This window comes from Staurois parvus, unplaced genomic scaffold (assembly GCF_062004578.1).
Source record: "Staurois parvus isolate SC_StPar_1 unplaced genomic scaffold, SC_StPar_1.0 ptg000096l, whole genome shotgun sequence".
NCBI lineage: Eukaryota > Metazoa > Chordata > Amphibia > Anura > Ranidae > Staurois > Staurois parvus.
Genome location: NW_028317892.1, coordinates 2,857,913 through 2,877,464, shown reverse-complemented (window position 1 = coordinate 2,877,464; position 19,552 = coordinate 2,857,913). Strand labels below are relative to the sequence as shown.

The 19,552-nt window shown below is 41.6% G+C and overlaps 1 protein-coding gene across 2 annotated transcripts in view; it reads right to left on the bottom strand.

Moving 5' to 3' along the window:
• The window catches only part of NCAN (neurocan), a 305,419-nt gene that overhangs the window by 19,875 nt on the left and 265,992 nt on the right, over positions 1-19,552 (bottom strand). For both annotated transcript variants that reach the window (XM_089670821.1, XM_089670822.1), the window contains one exon: positions 646-728. In XM_089670821.1, the coding sequence (XP_089526947.1) occupies positions 646-728 (83 nt within the window). The remainder of the gene's footprint in view (positions 1-645; positions 729-19,552) is intronic.

Here is a 19,552-nt window from a genome sequence, read left to right as displayed (position 1 = left end):
GATACATAGATTTACAACTAGGACCGCATATTATTTTAACATGACATACTGTATATAAACAAAGATGCTTCACAAAGCTGGTATTATGGAAGTGCATTGAAAAGAAAAGAAAAACCATGTAAAATCTCACTTGGAGTTTGGGTGACACACAAAACCAGAAAATCGTGAAATGTTTGCTTTTTTTAAATTCTAGACTGTAATACTTGATGTAGGGGTAATGAATTGTTTAAATGTTCTCTAATGCAACAGAAGTAGAAAAATATATTTTATAGTTTCCACCAGTACCGGTAGTAGTTTTAAAGTAGATACAAAGAATCAGGGGCGGACTGACAACTTATGGGGCCTCCGGGCAATAGGGGATCATGGGGCCCCTGTGTCCTTGCCCAAACTCAAAAAAGCCTATGAAAAAGGTACCAGGGGCATCTCATGGGGCCCCCTACTGCCCCCGGGCCCTCGGACAGTGCCTGAGTTTCCAAATGGTCAGTCCGCCCTGCAAAGAACTAATTTACAAAGTTCTCCTGTGTTTGTAAGACAACCAGCAGTGGTGAAATGCACCAAGGATAGTAGCCAGATAGAGCTAGTTCAGATAAATATCAAGTTATGCCATTTAGAGCATTGTTCCTCAAACTTCTCCAGTTTACTCACCAGTGCGGTATTATCTGTCCACTGGAAGTCCTGTTCCACTGTTCTGTCATTGAGACCAATCCAGGTGTTCTCACGACCAAAACCTTACAGTAAGAAAAGAAGACCAAGATATTTATAATAGTGAGACTCCTGTTATCTATTTAAACAAACAAAGCAACACAAAGTATATTTAATCTCTTCATATGTTTTCTGTATTAGTTGGTCAAGTCTGCAAAATTTTTACATAAAACACATACACAGCGCAATTGCTGGGGAGGCAGTATGGACACTCTAACCTCAGTGCTGGCCCAAAGGATTCATATGCCTGTTCCTGCCAGATACATGAATCCGGTCAAGCACTCATTTTGTTGTTGATGCCCAACAGGCTTCTGAAGGGTGTCCATGGCATTCCATATGAATTCCCCCCAAAATGTCATATCACAGAACCCAAACTTTTTAAATTGTGAAGCTGAACTCCATGTAAATGTAAATAACAGGGTATATTCCTTTAATAATAATAAAGAGCTTATTAAAATGCAACTTGCTTGTGTCACCCCATGCACACCCATATGGAAGAAAAATATATTTGAAATATGAAAATATTCTTCCCAAATATATTGACATATATTTGAAATACTACAATTTTGGCCATATTCAATATATTTCAAAATATATTTCAATAAAAAAAGTTATATATATATATATATATATATATATATATACACACACACATATACATATATATATATAAACATATATATATATAAACTGTATGTTGAAATGCATTTTTATTACAAAATATATGAAAATTTTTAAAAATACATTTTCAAATATACTGTATGACTTCAAAAATACAAATCCTACATTTTTGGAATGCATTTACAAATATGTGTAAAATTATATGTTAAAATGACTTTTTTATATGTAAAAAAAAATCTGAAGAATATATTTAAAAAAATATATATTTAAAAATATTCTTCAGATTTTATTAACATATAAAAAAGTAATTTTAACATATATTTTACATATATTTGTAAATGCATTCCAAAAATGTAGATTTGTATTTTTAAAGACATACAGTATATTTTAAAATGTATTTTTAAAAATATTTTTCATATATTTTGTAATAAAAATGCATTTCAACATACAGCATATCTATCTATCTATCTATCTATCTATCTATCTATCTATCTATCTATCTATCTATCTATCTATTGAAATATATTTTGAAATATATTGAATTTGGCCAAAATTGTAGTATTGTAGTATTTCAAATATATGTCAAATATATGTCAATATATTTGGGAAGAATATTTTTAAAATATATTTCAAATATATGTTTCTTCCATGTGGGCAGCAGCACTAAAGCTGACCATACACGTTACAATCGAATAGTACAATCTCCTTTAGCTCTATTATGTAGTATAAGGACCTATTGGATTGGTTGCAATTTAAATGGGATGTTTAGGAAAGCCCTCACAATACAAAATTTGGTAAATGTATAGGAGATAATCAGATTCTGCTGCATGCACACAAGCTAACAAGAACATGCAGACTAGAGGAGAATACCAGAATGAACACAGTTGATGGTCTGTCAGTGTTACTACTTCTTCACTGTCCATACAGCAAGCAGGGTAGTGACAACTCTAGGTTCCATAACTCTAACAGAGGAATTGGTGTTACGCTCCAGGCTACGCAGTCTGGCAAATGTGTAAGAATCACAAAAGTGACTGAACAGAATTACAACACCTTTTACAGATAAGATGGTGTATTTAAATGTGCATATGCAAGGAGATTAAATTTAAATATTAAATGCAATACAAATGTTTAATGACAATCAAACTAAAAGATATGGAAGGAAATTATTTCCTGAAATCTTTCCCTAATTGTACCGTACATGAAAATTATTTCCCATATGGTATGAATCTGATTCTCTACAAGTGCAGGTGCACAGATTAATACCTTGATTAATAATCTATGGAACAACAATAATAAAAAATTCAACTGCTAAGGTTAAATATATCAAACTGTCAGTAATGTGGCCATATGAGAGCTAGAAGATTAATATTTAATTGTTATAACCATTATTCTAAGTATATTACATTTTGTGACTAGATTTAGAATTTCTTCATACCTATGATGTGTCTTTTCTTATAGCAAGATGAAAAAAAATTGCTTCATAAATGTGACCTATGTTTATTTCAGCCAGCAATCTGAAGGCTACGAGGAACATTAAGTCCACTCTGAAAAATCAATGCAGATCTATTTTTCTTTGGGGTTGTTTTGTACTTACTGCATACCTTCCAGCTCTTGTTACAATTGCAATAAAAATAAATGAAGACTGAGATCTACCAAATACACTTAAAAGAACATAAAATCAATGATCTCTACTGGCCATTGCAATCTCCCAAACCTCGGGTAATTAATTTGTGGTCTGAACTCACAAATAGGTGTGAAACCCCAAAAATAGTTTTAGTGCGCTTATAAATATTAATAATTTTTTTTATTTGCTTTGAGTACATCTAATATGTATCATAGAGATAAATACCAATACTCATGTTTTTAATGGAATAGCTGACAATATATTATACTGGTATATCTGAGTAAGATATTTTCTCTGCAGGTAACTGCAAGGAGTGATCCACTCTTAATTAAAAAATGAATCCTTAAAAATTTTAATTTTTAAAGAATAAAGTTTTATTAAGGATTTACAAGTTTATGAGTGTACATCTAATTAAAGTCATAAACAAAAGGCAGCATAAAATATACAGCATGACAATTAAAAATCTCCAAGATACAATATATAGTGAGACTTGTTCTTGTGCTGATAATATTTAGGAATTGAATAATATAGGCATTAGCATCTCAACAGTACCAGCATTGTTATATTCCTTCAATGCATTCATGTGATTGATTTAACAGTAAATTACACATTTTTAACATTTAGTAATTTGTGCCTTCAATGGATAGACAGCATCAAGAAGAATATTGAGAATGCCTTGATGTAACTGAGCTCAGAGAAAAGAGAAACAGAGAGAGCAGAGAAAGGATCAAATGATGCACATGGAGGCAAGAGGGAGAAAAGAGAGGAAGCCCCAGAGAGTCAGCAAGGGTGAAGAAGACGAGTGCCTCACTGAAGGCTATAGGAAGGCTCTACAATGTAGCAAGGTTGTGGTATAGGTGTATCATGGTGCGGCAGTAAACAGAGGCCTGGAATGTAGTAACCAATGTATTAAAGAACTTGCATACAGTACAACAAGCTGTTGGGGGAGCTCACTAACAGTCAGTATAGCAGAAAATAAACAGTAGTAGGCCCGGACTGAAGACAATGCTTGCCAAGGGGAGTGGACTATGACCTGGCCAGCCCAACCCACAAGGAGATTTTGCTGTGTGCAGATGTAGGCTGTCCCTACTCCTCTGGAATCTGTCCCTACTGCTAGTGCTGTCCCTGAGAGATGGGTATGTGCTCCCTAACTAGCCACTTCGCAAATGCTCACTAAAACATGGGGGCGGGGACTTAAAAAGACTCTGCATGACCGAAGATGTTCACTAGGGTCACCTGGATGCAGTGTAGCCAGCTGGAACAATGCTCCAGGAACCAGGGGAATGTTAGAGAAACCAAGTTTTCCTTGACTTCCTCTTCCAGCTGTACTGTCACCTAGACACCTACAGTGGAAAAACTAGACTGCACATGCCTACAAGGTTTTGCTTTGGAAGGCCTCACAAATAGGGCTGATGTTTAGTTGATCCATAGATACCATATTGATATGAACTTTTGATAAGAACTATTGTCATTCTTTAAGGTTAGCTGTTAGTTTCTTCATCCTTAGGATATAGTGAAGTTCTTACACCCATTCTTTGAGAGTGACCATTGAAATCTGTTGGAATACATTGATCATGTGTTTTTGTGCAACAACTACTGTACATCAGTATCAGTATTCAGTAGAGATATATTCTTTAACCAGTAGATGGCAGTGCTTGTAAATTTGTAGCTGCATGTATGATTAAATTCTATGTCTGTTCTCTATAATAAAGTTCCTGTTTCCTGTTTGCAAAGAAGCAGCAGATAAACCCATGTGGACTGTGAACTGTCTGTTCTGTAGGGCTATATACATAATCTTTAACAGGTTATGGGCCCAGACACCCATAAATAACTGACTACAGCAAAGGAGCGCAAGATAATGTAAAGATGGCATCCGGAGCGAACGCATAATCGCCAGCTCTGGCGCCCCAGCCGAATCCGCCACCATCCGGGCGGTAGCGGGCTCCGAAGCATCCCCCGGAGGTCCTCCCAACACCCAGAAGGGGTGCTGGGCGCTCTGTTCCTCCGGCGGAGCTCCGGCGACTCGCGGCCTTTCCTGCCGGCCGCGGCGAACCGCGGAGGACCGCGGCCGACCGAGATGCCCCTCTCCAGGGGGGACACCACCCCCTGCTCCAGAGAGGACGCCACCACCACCCCCGCCCCTTCCGTACCCTCACCAGCTGCTCCGGAGGTCCTGCCATTGCCCAGGAGGAGTACTGGGCGCCTTATCCCCTGCGGCCTACCGCTGCCTCCAAAGCCACGCTACTGCCCGACGCCTGAACCAGGACACCGCCATCCGTGCCAGAGAGTAGGGAGCTACCACCGCCTCCCCTACCTACAGCCACCGCAGAGAGAAGGGAAGCAGCAACCACCCACCGCCACTGAGAGGGTAAGCCGCCACCGACACCAAAGAGGGTAAGCCACCGCTACCAGATCTGCTTCCCTGCTCCCCACCGTGTACCACACAGCCGTGCCCCTGCCACCGCACAGCCCCGAGCCCCGTCCAATCCGGCGGAGGCGAGCCTGCCATGCGGCCTACAGCACCCACTGATGGCGGGCCCTACAACACCTGCGGTCGCCGGACCCTACCGCTCTCACAGACACTGGGCCCCTTAGCACCCTCCGTTGCTGGCCTGCAGCATCCACATGCACTGGCCCACAACACCCACTGACGCCGGGCTCTACTCCGCCTACCAACGTCTAGCCCACTCCACCTCCAGACGTCGGCCTACACCACCTCCAGGCGTCGGTCTGCACCACCTCCTGATGCCGAGCTCTCAACATCGCCTGACGCCGGGCCTTCAGCACCCCCTGACGCCGGGCCTCCAGCACCCCCTGACGCCGGGCCTTCAACACCTCCTGACGCCGGGCCTTCAACACCTCCTGACGCCGAGCCTTCATCACCTCCTGACGCCGGGCCTTCATCACATCCTGACGCCGGGCCTTCAGCACCTCCTGACGCCGGGCCTTCAGCACCTCCTGATGCCAGGCCTTTACCAGCTCCTGATGCCAGGCCTTTAACACCTCCTGACGCCGGGCCCTCAGCATCCCCAGACGCCATGCCCTACAACACCCCCAGACACCGCGCCCTACAGCTCGTCCAGTCGCCGAGCCACTGTACCCACCGACGCCGTGCCACAGCACCCACGGATGCCGGCCTACAGCACCCACAGACTGCAACTAGCCAGCTGCTGACCAAGCTGCCCACCACTCTCACTCTTCTCCTACAGATGGACACAGATGAACTCTGCCACGGCGTGACAGACTCTCCGCCTCATCACGCCCTCATGTGAAACCTTTCACCTCCCCCGATTTGACCAGCACTCCACTCACCCTAACATGTCACCTGCACTCCTCCTCCTCGTATTCCTCTCCTCCATTCCCAAAATCGCCTCCCTCTACCCCCCCACTCCCCCAAAACAACTCTACATTGCTCCTTCACTTCTTCCTTCTCCCCACTACGGCTTTCTCCACCTCCTCCTGATACTCTACTCTCCCGCCGACCCACACGCCACCACTAACAGATCCACACGCTCCTGCACATCCCGTTCCCATGCCACCTTCCTCACCCTTCTCCTAACCGCCGGGGACATCTCCTCGAACCCTGGCCCCCCACCTCCCCACTCCCCCTCTAGGCACCCTCCTGCTCCCGCCAGCCGCTGCAACCCCCTCAACCTTATACCCATCCCCCTCTTCCCCACATCCACCCCTCCTCTCTCAATTGCACTCCTGAATGCCCGTTCGGTTTGAAACAAGCACACCGCCATCCATGACCTCTTTGTCTCCCACTCCCTCAACCTCCTAGCGCTATGTGAAACCTGGATCCAGGCCACTGACTCCACCTCCCCTGCAGCATTCACCTATGGAGGCCTCGTCTGGACCCACTCACCCAGACCGAGTGGTCACAGAGGTGGTGGGGTCGGCATGCTCCTGTCACCGCTGAGCACCTTCCAGGTCCTCCCTAACCCCCCCTCCCTATCCTTTTCCTCCTTCGAGGCCCACTGCATCCGGCTCATCTCTCCCACCCCTCTGAGGATTGCAGTAATCTATCGGCCTGCTGGATGACTTTGCTGCCTGGCTTCCCTTCTTCCTCTCCTCTGAGCTACCGACCATCATCCTTGGGGACTTCAATATCCCCATCAACGTCAACAACCCGGCTACTTCCCAACTCCTCCTCCTAACCTCTTCTTTCGTGCTCACACAGTGCACACAGTCCTCCACCCACACCGATGGGAACACCCTGGACCTCGTTTTCTCCTACCTCTGTACCCTCCACAACTTCACTAACACCCCCTTCCCTCTCTCTGACCACCACCTCCTCACGTTCTCCGTCTCCCCCTCCTCTAACTCCCCTCCCCCAAAGCGTCAAGCCATCACCAGCCAGAACCTCCGCAACCTGAACCCGGCCCCTCTCCACTCGGCAGCTGACCGTCTGTATGACAGTATCCTTCCCCTGTCATGCTCTGACCTGGCCACTACTGCGTACAACGACTCACTGTTGGCTGCCCTAGACTCCCTGGCACCCCTAACCACACGTAACATCAGACCCCGACCGCTTCAACCCTGGCAGAATGACCATACAAAATGTCTCAAACGACGCAGTCACGCACTGGAGCGATTATGGTGCAAAACCAGATCCCCTCGAGTTTTCTCCCTCTACAAATCCGCCTTCCTCACCTCCACATCCTTTCTCCACGCCGCCAAGCAAGCCTACTTCGTAACCCACATTAACACCCTCTCCACCTGTCCTCGCTGGCTCTTCTCCACTTTCAACTCCCTGCTCTCCCCCCCCCCCACCTCCACTCAGTACCTCACTCACCGCCCACGAGATTGCCAATCATTTCCAAAACAAGATTAACGCAATCCGTAAGGACATTGTCAATTCACAATCTACCTCTCCACCTAGCCTCCCTCCCTCCCTCCATCACCCCCTCAACTCTCCCTTCCTCTGACCTCGCAACCGCACTGCCCCACACCACACCTAACATCCCGCACACTATAACCTCCCCAACACTCTGCTCCTTCAGCCCTGCTACCACTGAGGAGGTCACTAAGGTCTTCACTGAAGCCTGCCTCACCTCTTGCCCCCTGGACCCTATCCCCTCACAACTCCTGGAAAGAAGAGGTATTTTTTCACTTTTATAGATAATTGCTCCAGGTATACTACACTATATCTGTTACACAACAAAAGTGAAGTACCAGAGAAACGTGAACAGTATTTGACTCAAGTAAGCAACACATTTGGCATAGGAGTGGCATGGAGTGCATAGGCAGGCAATGGAACTAAATATACAGGTGATAATACACAGTTGATTCTCAGAAAGCATGGCATAATACTTCAACTACTGTCCCATACAACCCAGAACAAAACAGGATTGTAAAAAGAATGTACTGTACTCTATGTAAGAGTGGAAGAACCATGTTGTTTGATGCAGATAAACCAACTACATATTAAGGGAGGCAATTATGACAGCATGCAATCTCCAAAATTGAGTACCAGGAAGACCAACTGAGAAAACTGCACATGAACTGTGGAACAAAAAAGCCCCAAATTTTAACCATATAAAAAGTTTTTGAAGCAAAACCTCTGTGCACATTCCAAAAGAAAAATGTACAAAATGTGATGCTTGCACAAAGGAAGGTATACTTGTGGGGTATAGTGAATCTAAAAATGGATACAGAATTCTACACCAAGACACAAACAAGGTAACCTTCAGTAGAAGTGCATTTGTTGATGAAACTTCAGTGTGTTCAAAATTTAATGAACTAACACAAACACTTCAGACTGAGGGAAATTCTACAACAGTGTCACATGAAGATAAGCAACAAAGTGACAAAGAAATAGAAATTAACTCAGACAAATCAAATACAAGCAAGAAAGAAAGAAAGAAAGAAAGAAGTAAAAGAAGGCCACAAGAGGCTTCAATCATGAAATCCACCTTATGCAATAAAGGCAGCCCAGCCAAAGGTCAGTCTTATATTGCTCGCGTAGCATTAAAACCAGAGCCAGATTCATGGGATGAGATGCAAAGGGAATTTGTTTAGTCAAGCTAACTTTTCTGGAGGAAAGTAGGGTAAGCAGGGGCGGACTGACCATTTGGAAACTCGGGCACTGCCTGGGGGCCCGGGGTCAGTAGGGGGCCCCGTGAGATGCCACTGGTACCTTTTTCATAGGCTTTTTTGAGTTTGGGCAAGAACACAGGGGCCCCATGATCCCCTATTGCCCAGGGGCCCCATGAGTTGTCAGTCTGCCCCTGAGGGGAAGTATGCATGAACAATCATGGAATGGACTTATTTTAGAGGAAGGAATGGCAAAGTTTTCTAGGCCACCTGAAAATGGTTTTATCAGAAGTCTGTCATCTAACGTTTATATTGATTTTTACCAGAGCACAATAGGGTTCCCCACAAGGAGGTTTGGATTTTACTGCATGATTCTTCCAGGTTGTGGCCTTTAGGTTTGCCCCAAGTAATGCGGTAATAAAAGGTAAGTACTATATTGTCAGGTAGGGCAGTATTAGGTTTTGTTTTTTTTTCCTGTAGCCTGTGGGCTGAAAAAAAAATAAAATCAGAAAAACAGACTGCTCTATCAACGCTATACAGCACAGATGAATGAATCCCCCTACTGGGCTATTGCATCCTTACAGCCGTCTGGGGTGGCTGTTAGAATTTTCCAAACAGTAGCTGCATCTGATTGGATGCAGCTGCTGTTTGGCTGACAATCACACACCCAGCTCCTTTGGTTTTTTTAACTGAAGGATGTCGTAGAGATTCAGGCTGACAGGGCCAGTGAATTTTGGTGGGGTCATCAGGAACCAGCTGAAATTCGGACACTGTACAGCCAGCTTTATTATAGTCAATAGTTCGAAGTTTGGGCTGGACTGTGGATGCTTTAACCACTTCAAGACCACTTATACCCCCTTCCTGTCCAGGCCAATTTTCAGCTTTCAGCGCTGTCACACTTTGAATGACAATTGAGCGGTCATGCAGCACTGTACTCATATTAATTTTTTAGCATTTTTTTGAGACAGATAAAACTTTCTTTTGGTGGTATTTATTCACCACTGGGATTTTTATTTTTTTACTATACAAATGAAAAAGTCCAAAAATGTTGAAAAAAAGTGTTTTTCTTATAACATTTTGCAAATAAATAATCTTTCTTCATAAATCTTGGCCAAAATGTATTCAGCTATCTTTTTAGTAGAAAAAAAATAACCCAAATTAGTTTATAACCAAAAAATTATAATTTCTCAAAATTATAACATAATGACACTGTACTAGTTGTGAGGGGTGATGAAGATTTTTTTTTTACACTGATTGCTTTTACACCCATAAAGGCTGTAAAAGCAATAATTTCTCGTTCTCTCTGGCTGCATTCTTGCAGCCATTGAGAAATACTGTGAGATTTGTGATTGGTCACAGCTTGTCACATGGTACAAGGCTGTTGTGAATAGCCTTGTACCATGAGATCTCTGTGATCATTTACAGATTTCACACGTAGTAAGCAATTATGTCAGAAGTGACATCTTCCTTACTACTATTCATGTGATCACTGATTGGCCAATCAGTGATCACATGATTGGGACCTCACACAGAGGTCCCGTACAGCGATCAGTGTTCCACTGTGTCCGGCGGTCACAGATCGCGGTGCTGCGTGCTCCCAGTTAGCACTCACAGGCTGAAAATGCGGGCGCTGTTTATGATACAGTATGAAACCCGCTCCTGCGGGAAGTGGTTAAAGCAGCATTAATCCCAAAACCAACAATGTAATGTATTGCAGCTTACTAATCATTAGCTGTAATGGCTGCATTAGGTTTCTTTTTTGGGGCTTTTTCCCCTCTGTTTGCACCTGGTGATACAGCAACACATCTCCTATATTAGAGTGCCCATACTAGGGTTGCCACCTCATCCCTTTAAAACGTAACACATAGTATTTACACACCTTCTGTGACTGATTAAGGTGGTAATTAAACTAATTTAGTGCCTTATCTGCATTAAATTAGCCTCGGAACCTGTGTAACTAAAATGTGTTCAGATTTAAAGGGATGAGGTGGCAACCCTAGCCCCCACTCTGAATGAAGGAGCACAGGGACACCTTTGGACAGCAGCATTATCAGTCTAGAGGGGAGTATTGGATGTACTGGCAGATTTATACACACTAACAAACTGAAGCCAAACTCCAGCTCACACTGCAGTTACATAAGCAGATTCAGCAACAGTGTATTTTCTTTTGGGATAAAGGTTTCACGTGAATAAATAAATGCTGATAATCGTAAGCACCACTGTCAGTGATAAGTGGTTTGTCTCAACACTCTAATACATTTGCAGGAGAGCTTGTTCTGTTGAAAAACAACAGATTTATTGGTGGGATCACAAGATGAAAATAAAGGAAAGAAAGCATTAAAAGGAAAAAAAATGTAGTGACATCTAATAATTGGTAAGCTGCAATATAATAAATGTTTGCATTTGGGTTTAATTTCACTTTAACAATCAGAATCATAGTACATTTAGCCCTGGTTTATATCTGTGCAGTCAATTGCGTGGGCACGAGAGCCCATTCATTTGACTGGACTCCTGTGGCTTTGGAAACGCAGGGAAGAAGTCCCTGCACTACTTTGGAAATCGTAGCCTGCACGGGAACTGAGGTTCCCAGTATGGTTGCGATTTCCAGTGCGCACCTGCCTGAGGGACCTGCATTCCTCTGTGCAGGTGGTGTGGCTGCAGGTATTTGTGCGGGTCCAGCAGTGGCACCACCCGTACAGATGTGAACCAGGGGTTACTGAAGTTTATAACATATAGCTACCCTCTATCAGTGCATCTGTTTGGGCAGTGCGAGTCCAGCACTAGTAGTTTTCAGGACAGAGAAAGGTAAAAAAAAGGAAAATATAATCTACAGTGAAGAGCCACTCTAACATGTAACTTCCCATAAAGTGTACCCTTAATGATTAACTTCCCAAACATTTATCCCTTTAAAACAGTGGTCTCCAAACTGCGGCCAGATGCGGCCCTTTACTTTCTTTTATTTGGCCCCTGGGCCACTATTTCATCCACTGATGCCAACAATGGGGCATAATTCCCCCCAATGGCACCACTGAAGGAAACAATTCCTTCCAATGACACCAATGATAGGACACAATTCCTGCCAATGACACCAACAATGGGACACAACTCTCAATGAACCCAACGAAGTGGCACAATTCCTCCTTCTGACATCAAAGATGGGGCATTATTTTTTCCCACTGATGAGACCTTTTCTGCTCCAATGGCCACAATCCAGCTCCCCTAAAGTCTGAAGGACAGTAAACTGGCCCTTTGTTTAAAAATTTGGGAGACCCCTGCTTTAAAACACTAATACATTAAACCAGAACTTTCACATATTTTGTAATTTTATTTCATTGCATTCCTCCCCACCTTCATATTACAAAAAACATGCATGTCCATTTTTGTAAATACTGTTTTTGCTCCTCTACCCTTCCACTTCCAAATTTCTCATATAGACGAGAGTGACACATCGTGGACTGCTTGCAGCCTTCTGTAATATCCATGCCATATATCCTAGAAGGCTGCAGGCTTGGAACTATCATAGATAATAACTTAAAACAAGAGAACCTTTTTGATTTACCAGTTTCACATTTCCATGAATTTGCAAACCATAATAAGGTTCAGTAGGGCTTTGACTTAGACATCACAGCTCCCATACTTTATTATATTTATCCATTGAATTGTGGAGTCAAACTGTAAGATTTTCAGTCATTTTGACATCTGATGTGAAGTTCTATGGGATCTGCAGTTCTCCATTTAAGAGATACTAAGCATCTCTCTGCCGTGTGTGCTGCAATTTTTTGTTGATTTTAGGGAGTCTTTTAGGGAGCTTTTAGGGAGCATTTAGGGAGAAAGGGATCCAGGTGTCAAACCCTCAGTGAATCAAGGTATGGACAGTTTCCCTGCATGTTTTAACAAGTGAGCATTGCCAGTATATGTGTTACAGGGACCTGGAGTCTTTCTTGGACATCAGCATCTGCTAGAGACTATTGGGTGTATGTTGCATAGAAGCTCTGATCAAGCTCTTAGGGGCTCTTAGTGGCTTGTGACTATATTATTTACCATAAATCCAGAGGCTATTCCTCTCCCAGAATTTTATAAATTGGCCATGTTTAAGAGGAGTAGCAGCTTCCCATGATATGTTGGAGCAAGTGGCTGGTTTCTATTGTAATTTTATAACCAATGTGTTTATTGTTAACCCGTACTCAGCTGGTACCACTTCAGCCAGTAATAAATTATACATTAGAATTCATCTTCATTACCAATTACTTACCATTTACACCATCGGAATCTGTATTGGCTTTGTGTTATTTCAAATTAATCTATTCAGGCTTCTAATATGCAATTGCAAGACTTTCAGTAGTGCTGTAGCTCTATATTTTTTATGCTTTATCCCCATTTAAACTCTATGGCATGCCCTCAGATATATAAATTATCTGGTCCAATCAGCCCCCTTATTGCCACCTCCAATTTTCCCATTTAAATCTTTTTCATACTGAGTTTTTATTCTGGAATATTTTGCAATACAGGCAGTCCCTGAGTTTGAGTTATGAATGACTCATACTTACAAATGGAGTGAGAAACAAGAAGTGTGAGGAAATCTACCCCTAGGAAGGGAAATTCATGGGAAAAAGGTGTCTCTGTTGAAGGTTTATCACCAATCCTTGTTTCCAGGACAACACCACAGGGGTGTTAATCCTTCCCTATGCTATCCAAAAATGTACCTGTTCCAACTTACATACAAATTCAACTTAAGAACAAACCTCCAGACCCTATTGTGTTCGTAACTCGGGGACTGCCTGTATGCTGTCAGACTGCCTAATAATGAATACTTCAAATTCTGCCTGAAAACACATCTTTTTACCTACAGTATCTTATGCCATACCTACCTGCCAATTTATTCATATTCCCACTCACTGTGCACAGCACGCCATCCTCTTCTCTGACATATTTATGGATGATATCTTGATCTTATTTTTATTTTTTTATTTTTTTGTATGTATTTTTTCCCACATTTTTCGCCTGCTTATTAACTCCATGTTTAATAATTTAATTTGAACATTCTTCCATAATACCTTCTTCCCTAGCACTTTATCTGTTCTGATGCTTGTTGCTGCTTATGTTATCTGGCAAACCTTGCAAGTATTCGAAAATAAGAGCAGTAACTAAGTTTGACATAGAGTCTCTGTGATACACTGCAGACAGAAGCAGGCACCTCAGAGGGTCTATCACTATTCTAAAGAGACAATAAAGGTTGAAAAATTGCCAGTTTCAGCTTCAGTGCTCTCTGCCACTGACCTGCAATTGACATACATTGTTTAACCACTTGCCTACTGGACACTTTCATCCCCTTCCTGTCCAGGCCAATTTTAGGCTTTCAGCGCTGTCACACTTTGAATGACCATTGCACGGTCATGCAACACTGTACCCAAACAAAATTCCTACCTTTATTTTAGACAGATTGAGCTTTCTTTTGGTGTTATTTAATCACCACTGAGTTTTCTATTTTTTGCTAAACTAATTAAAAAAGAACAAAAATTGTGAAAAAAACTTTTTTTTCGTAGTTTCTGTTATAAAATTTTGTAAACAGGTAATTTTTCTCCTTCACTTATGTGGCTGATGACGCTCCGCAGATGGGCACTAGTTTGCACCACTGATGGGCACTGATAGGCAGCACTGATGGGCACTGATAGGCAGCATTGTTAGGCTGCACTGATGGGCACTGACGAGGAGGCACTGATGAGGCTGCACTGGTATGCAGCACCAATGGGCACTGATAGGCAGCACTGAAGGTCACTGATAGATGGCACTGACTGGCGGAACTGATGAACGCTGACCGCCAGCACTGATGGACACTGACCGTCAGCACTGATGGACACTGTTGGAACTGCACTGATGGACACTGTTGGGTCTGCACTGATGTCCCCTAGAGGCTGTCCTCTTTCACAGTTGCTAGCTACTTTCTTCTCCTTAACTGTGACAGCGTGAGGAAAGTGCAACCGGTAACCGACAACTGTGTTTACATCATGTTCAGCTGTGTCATTGGACACAGCTGATCACGTGGTAACAGTTGATTCGGCCTTTACTGTGATCTGTGATCAGCTGTGTTCGACAGACACAGCAATCACAGAGCATGCTGGGCGTGTGCCCCAGGGGGCGCGGTTCTGGGAGGACGTCATATGACATCCTCCCAGAACTGGACAACTGTGCTGTAGCCGTCATTCTGCTATAGGCTGGTCATCAAGTGGTGAAAGTTAGACCAAAACCTGAAATCCAGATCAGTGACTCAGATAGCATAGAAAACATTAGATCATTTCCACCAGTTATTACATGTTTTTTTGAATATCTACAGATAAGATATGTGTATGCTGGAAATTTTAATTTTGTTTAGTTTTGGATGCATTTATTTATTAAAGAATTTTGTTTCTTCATATTTTTTATGGTAAACCAGTTTCTTATTCACTTTGTTATATTCAGCATTCATTTCATATATTTGTTGGTCCAGGCAGACCAACATTTTGAAATTTTTTCCAGAAGATTGCTATATATTTCGGGTGGATTCGATATTCATATATCAAAACTATGTGGAAGGATTAAATATTTTCGGATGCAACAGAATAAATAATGCAAAATTTGGCAGCCCTGAAATTTTCAAACCTAAGAATTGCATGGAACTGAACTGACTGACTGTGACAATTACGGATTCAATTTAATCACACATTTACTTGATTCCAAATTATTGAACAAATTCGAAAATAGAATTACTTTCTCCATGCACCCAAACTACTATTGAATCGTGTGAAGTCATCCAAATGAAATTAATGCATTTGTCAATTTCGTTATTACTTTTTTCAGATTTATTTACATTCAATACTATATCCATTCGTAGATTCATATACATCCATAAAAAATTTTTGTTTGCAAATCTATTAGTTACGAAACAAAACATACATGTCAACTAAAATTAATTCTTGTTTTCTTGGCTTTTAAACCTGTAGACCTCTGTTACATTTAATTGTGACCCCATGACACTGGCTGTTATAATTTGTGCAACCAATTGTGTATTGCCTGTACCCTTTCTATTGCTGACTGTATTTTTAAAATCTTTAATAAAAACTTAATGAAAGTGAAAAGAAAAGCAATAGCAGATATTTCTCTTACTTCAGGGTACTCTTAATCAAGAGTGTAGAGCGAAAGAGGAATTCATTTTTTTTGTTAGTATGAGCAATAGGGAGTATAGTGATTTCTCTCTAAAAACCCCTGTAAACCCTCCCCCTTCATTAAAATGTACTTGTACATATATAATTAGGTCCATATATATTTGGACACAGGTACAATTTTAGTTTTTTTCAGGTATTTACTAAAACAAATTCAAGCTATAGTTATATAATGGATATGGGCTGAAAGTGCACACTCTCAGGTTTAATTTGAGGATATGTACATCCAAATTGGAGGAAGGGTTTAGGAATTACAGCTCTTAAGAGTAGCCATCCCCTTTTTCAAGGGATCAAAAGTAATTGGACAATTGATTCAAAAGATGTTTCATGGCCAGGTGTGGGATACGCCGTCATTATTCAAAAAGGAATATAGCGAGCGCTCATGTATTCAGCTGCTAGAACACTCCAAGGAATCACTAGACCTAGTAACATAAATAGTAAAAATATATAGTGCAGCTAAAAGGTCTGGAGTTGATTCTAAGTGTGGTATTTGCATTTGGAATCTATTGCTGTGAACCTACATCATGCGTTCAAAGGATTGCAAGAGAAATAGCGCTACACTATTTCTCTTGCAATTATTTGTTTTTTCCTTGTGGTTAAGGCAAGTGTTAGCTGCTTATAAATAGGTGGTTCATCTAGCGCAGGAGTATTTTTTCCCATGCGTTCAAAGGAGTTGTCCATGCAAGTGAAACAGGCTATTGTAAGATTTCAAAAATTAAACAAATCCATCAGAGAGATAGCAGCAACATTAGGAGTGGCCAAATCAACAGTTTAGTACATTCTGAGGAAAGAAGAATGCATGGACGTCCACGGAAGGCATGGACGTCCACGGAAGACAACAGTGGTGGATGATTGCAGAATCCTCTCTATGGTAAAGAAAAACCCATTCACAACATCGAGACAAGTGAAGGACACCCTCCAGAAGATGGGCATATCATTGTCAAAGTCTACAATCAAGAGAAGACTTCACGAGAGCAAATACAGAGGGTTCACCACAAGGTGCAAACCATTCATAAGCCTGAAGAATCGAGAAGCCAGATTAGACTTTGCCAAGAAACATCTAAAAAAGCCAGACCAGTTCTGGAAAAGCTTTCTTTGGACAGAAGAAATTAGGATGAATCTGTACCAGAATGATGGGAAGAAAAAAAGTGTGGAGAAGGCTTAGAACAGCTCATGATCCAAAGCGCACAACGTCATCTGTAAAACATGGTGGAGGTAGTTTGATGGCATGGGCATGCATGGCTTCCAGTGGCACTGGGTCATTGGTGTTTATTGAGGATGTGACAGAAGACAGAAGTAGCCGGATGAATTCTGCAGTGTTTAGAGGTATACTGTCAGCCCAGATTCAGACAAATGCAGTAAGGTTTATTGGACAGTGATTCACAGTACAGACGGACAAAGATCCAAAACACTCTGCAAAAGCAAGCCAGGAGCTTTTGAAGGAAAAGAAGTGGAATATTCTGCAATGGCCAAATCAATCACCTGATCTCAACCCAATTGAGCATGCATTTCATTCGACAAAACTAAAGGCAGAAAGACCCACAAACAAACAACAACTGCATACAGCTGCAGTTAGAGCCTGGCAAAGCATCAGAAAGGAGGAAACCCAGTCTTTGGTAGTGTCCATGGGTTCCAGACTTACCAGTCATTACCAGTAAAGGATTCTCAACAAAATATTAAATGAACATTTTATTTAGGATTATATTCATTTATCCAATTACATTTGAGCCCCTGAAAATGGAGGGACTGTGTATAAAAATGGTTGCAGTTCCTAAAATTTGTACTTGATATTTATGTTCAACCCCTTGAATTAAAGCTGAAAGCCTGCAATTCAAATTCATTTGGATTGTTTTGTTTTAATTTATTCTGTTGGCATACAGAGCCAAAGGCATGAAAATTGTGCCTGTGCCCAGATATATATGGACCTGAATGTATAGTATGTCCGGAGGTTCCCAAAAAACAGCCAAAAATAAAACAAAAATGTAATACTGTCCTGTTATCCAAAAACAGTATGTGGCTTAGGAGTCAAGACACAGGAGCTTCTATCTGGGGATTTCTCACACAAGTATTTTGCTTTGTGGAAGAATCTAACAGCATGATCCAAAAAATCTATACTGAAGCTATGAAGCAAAGCACTAACACAAATTCGATTTTTATTATTTTTGCTACACCTGCCTAGAGTTCAAATAGAGAGAGCACTTTCTGATATCATGTAAATATTTTACTTGCTATTAATAGATTGCATGTGACATACAAAAATACAGTTTAACCGTGTGTTAATGATTTTTATTTGTACAGTAAATTGTATTTAAAATGCTACTTCTCAATTTTCTGTTTAAGTGTTATTACCTGTGTGATCTTGGAATCATGCTACATTAAAATTTATCTTCCTGGCACATAGCAGCATTAAATTTCATGTTTTTGCTGATAATCAGCAGAGGAAATGTAGACCATGAACTGGGTAACAAGGATAGAGATCAGCATCCCTATAATGTTATGCTCTGGCTGACAGCATAAGGGCTATTAATGTTAATAGTACTGGCAATGTAACTAATTAAAAGCCTTCCAGATCAGAGTTTATGATTGCCTTGGGCAAAAAGGGAGGAGGAAGTTGATACCGTATTGGGATGCTTTCTATGACTGGCAAATAATTAATCAATTACCTAAGCAGCAATGAAATATGTGTAAATTCCTCACAAAATTATGTAGGTAACCATTACATGAGGTAATATAAAGAAAAAGTCTTAGATACCAATTATGCACAGTTCCAGGACTCGTATTACACTAACTGTGAATGTGAGTTAGGGACCTTAAACTGTAAGCTCTTCAAGGGCAGGAAGTGATGTGAATATACAATATATATGTAAAGTGCTGTGTAAATTGACGGCGCTATATAAGTACCTGTAATGAATAACAAAAACTAAGCATGAGTAGGTTTATCATATGTCTTCCTCGCTCACTGATGTCTTAGCTTGGTAACATGGTCTTTCTTGTAGACTCTAAGTTTAGAAGGAACCATTACTAGTGAGGTGCCAAAGACCTACTGCTTAGGACCGCACAAGATGATTTCCATGTACAAACACAAGTGGCCTCATGGCATTTCACTTCTGTATGTGCTTTTCTTTTGGAATAAAGCCTCCTGGTCCACTTTTGTGCAGTCCACTTGTGCTTGTACATGATGCTCACAGACTGGTAAAGCTGAGAAGTTGATACTCAAGAGGTAGTAGGGTTGCATGCTAGTCCCTGAGTTCTGAAAGTGTTGCCATGTAACTTTTTAAAAAATAAATTAAAAGGAAGAAGGCATCTAATAAAAATTATATTTCATAGCATAGCCCTAGCCCTATAGCCTCCACTTTCTGGATGTCAATAT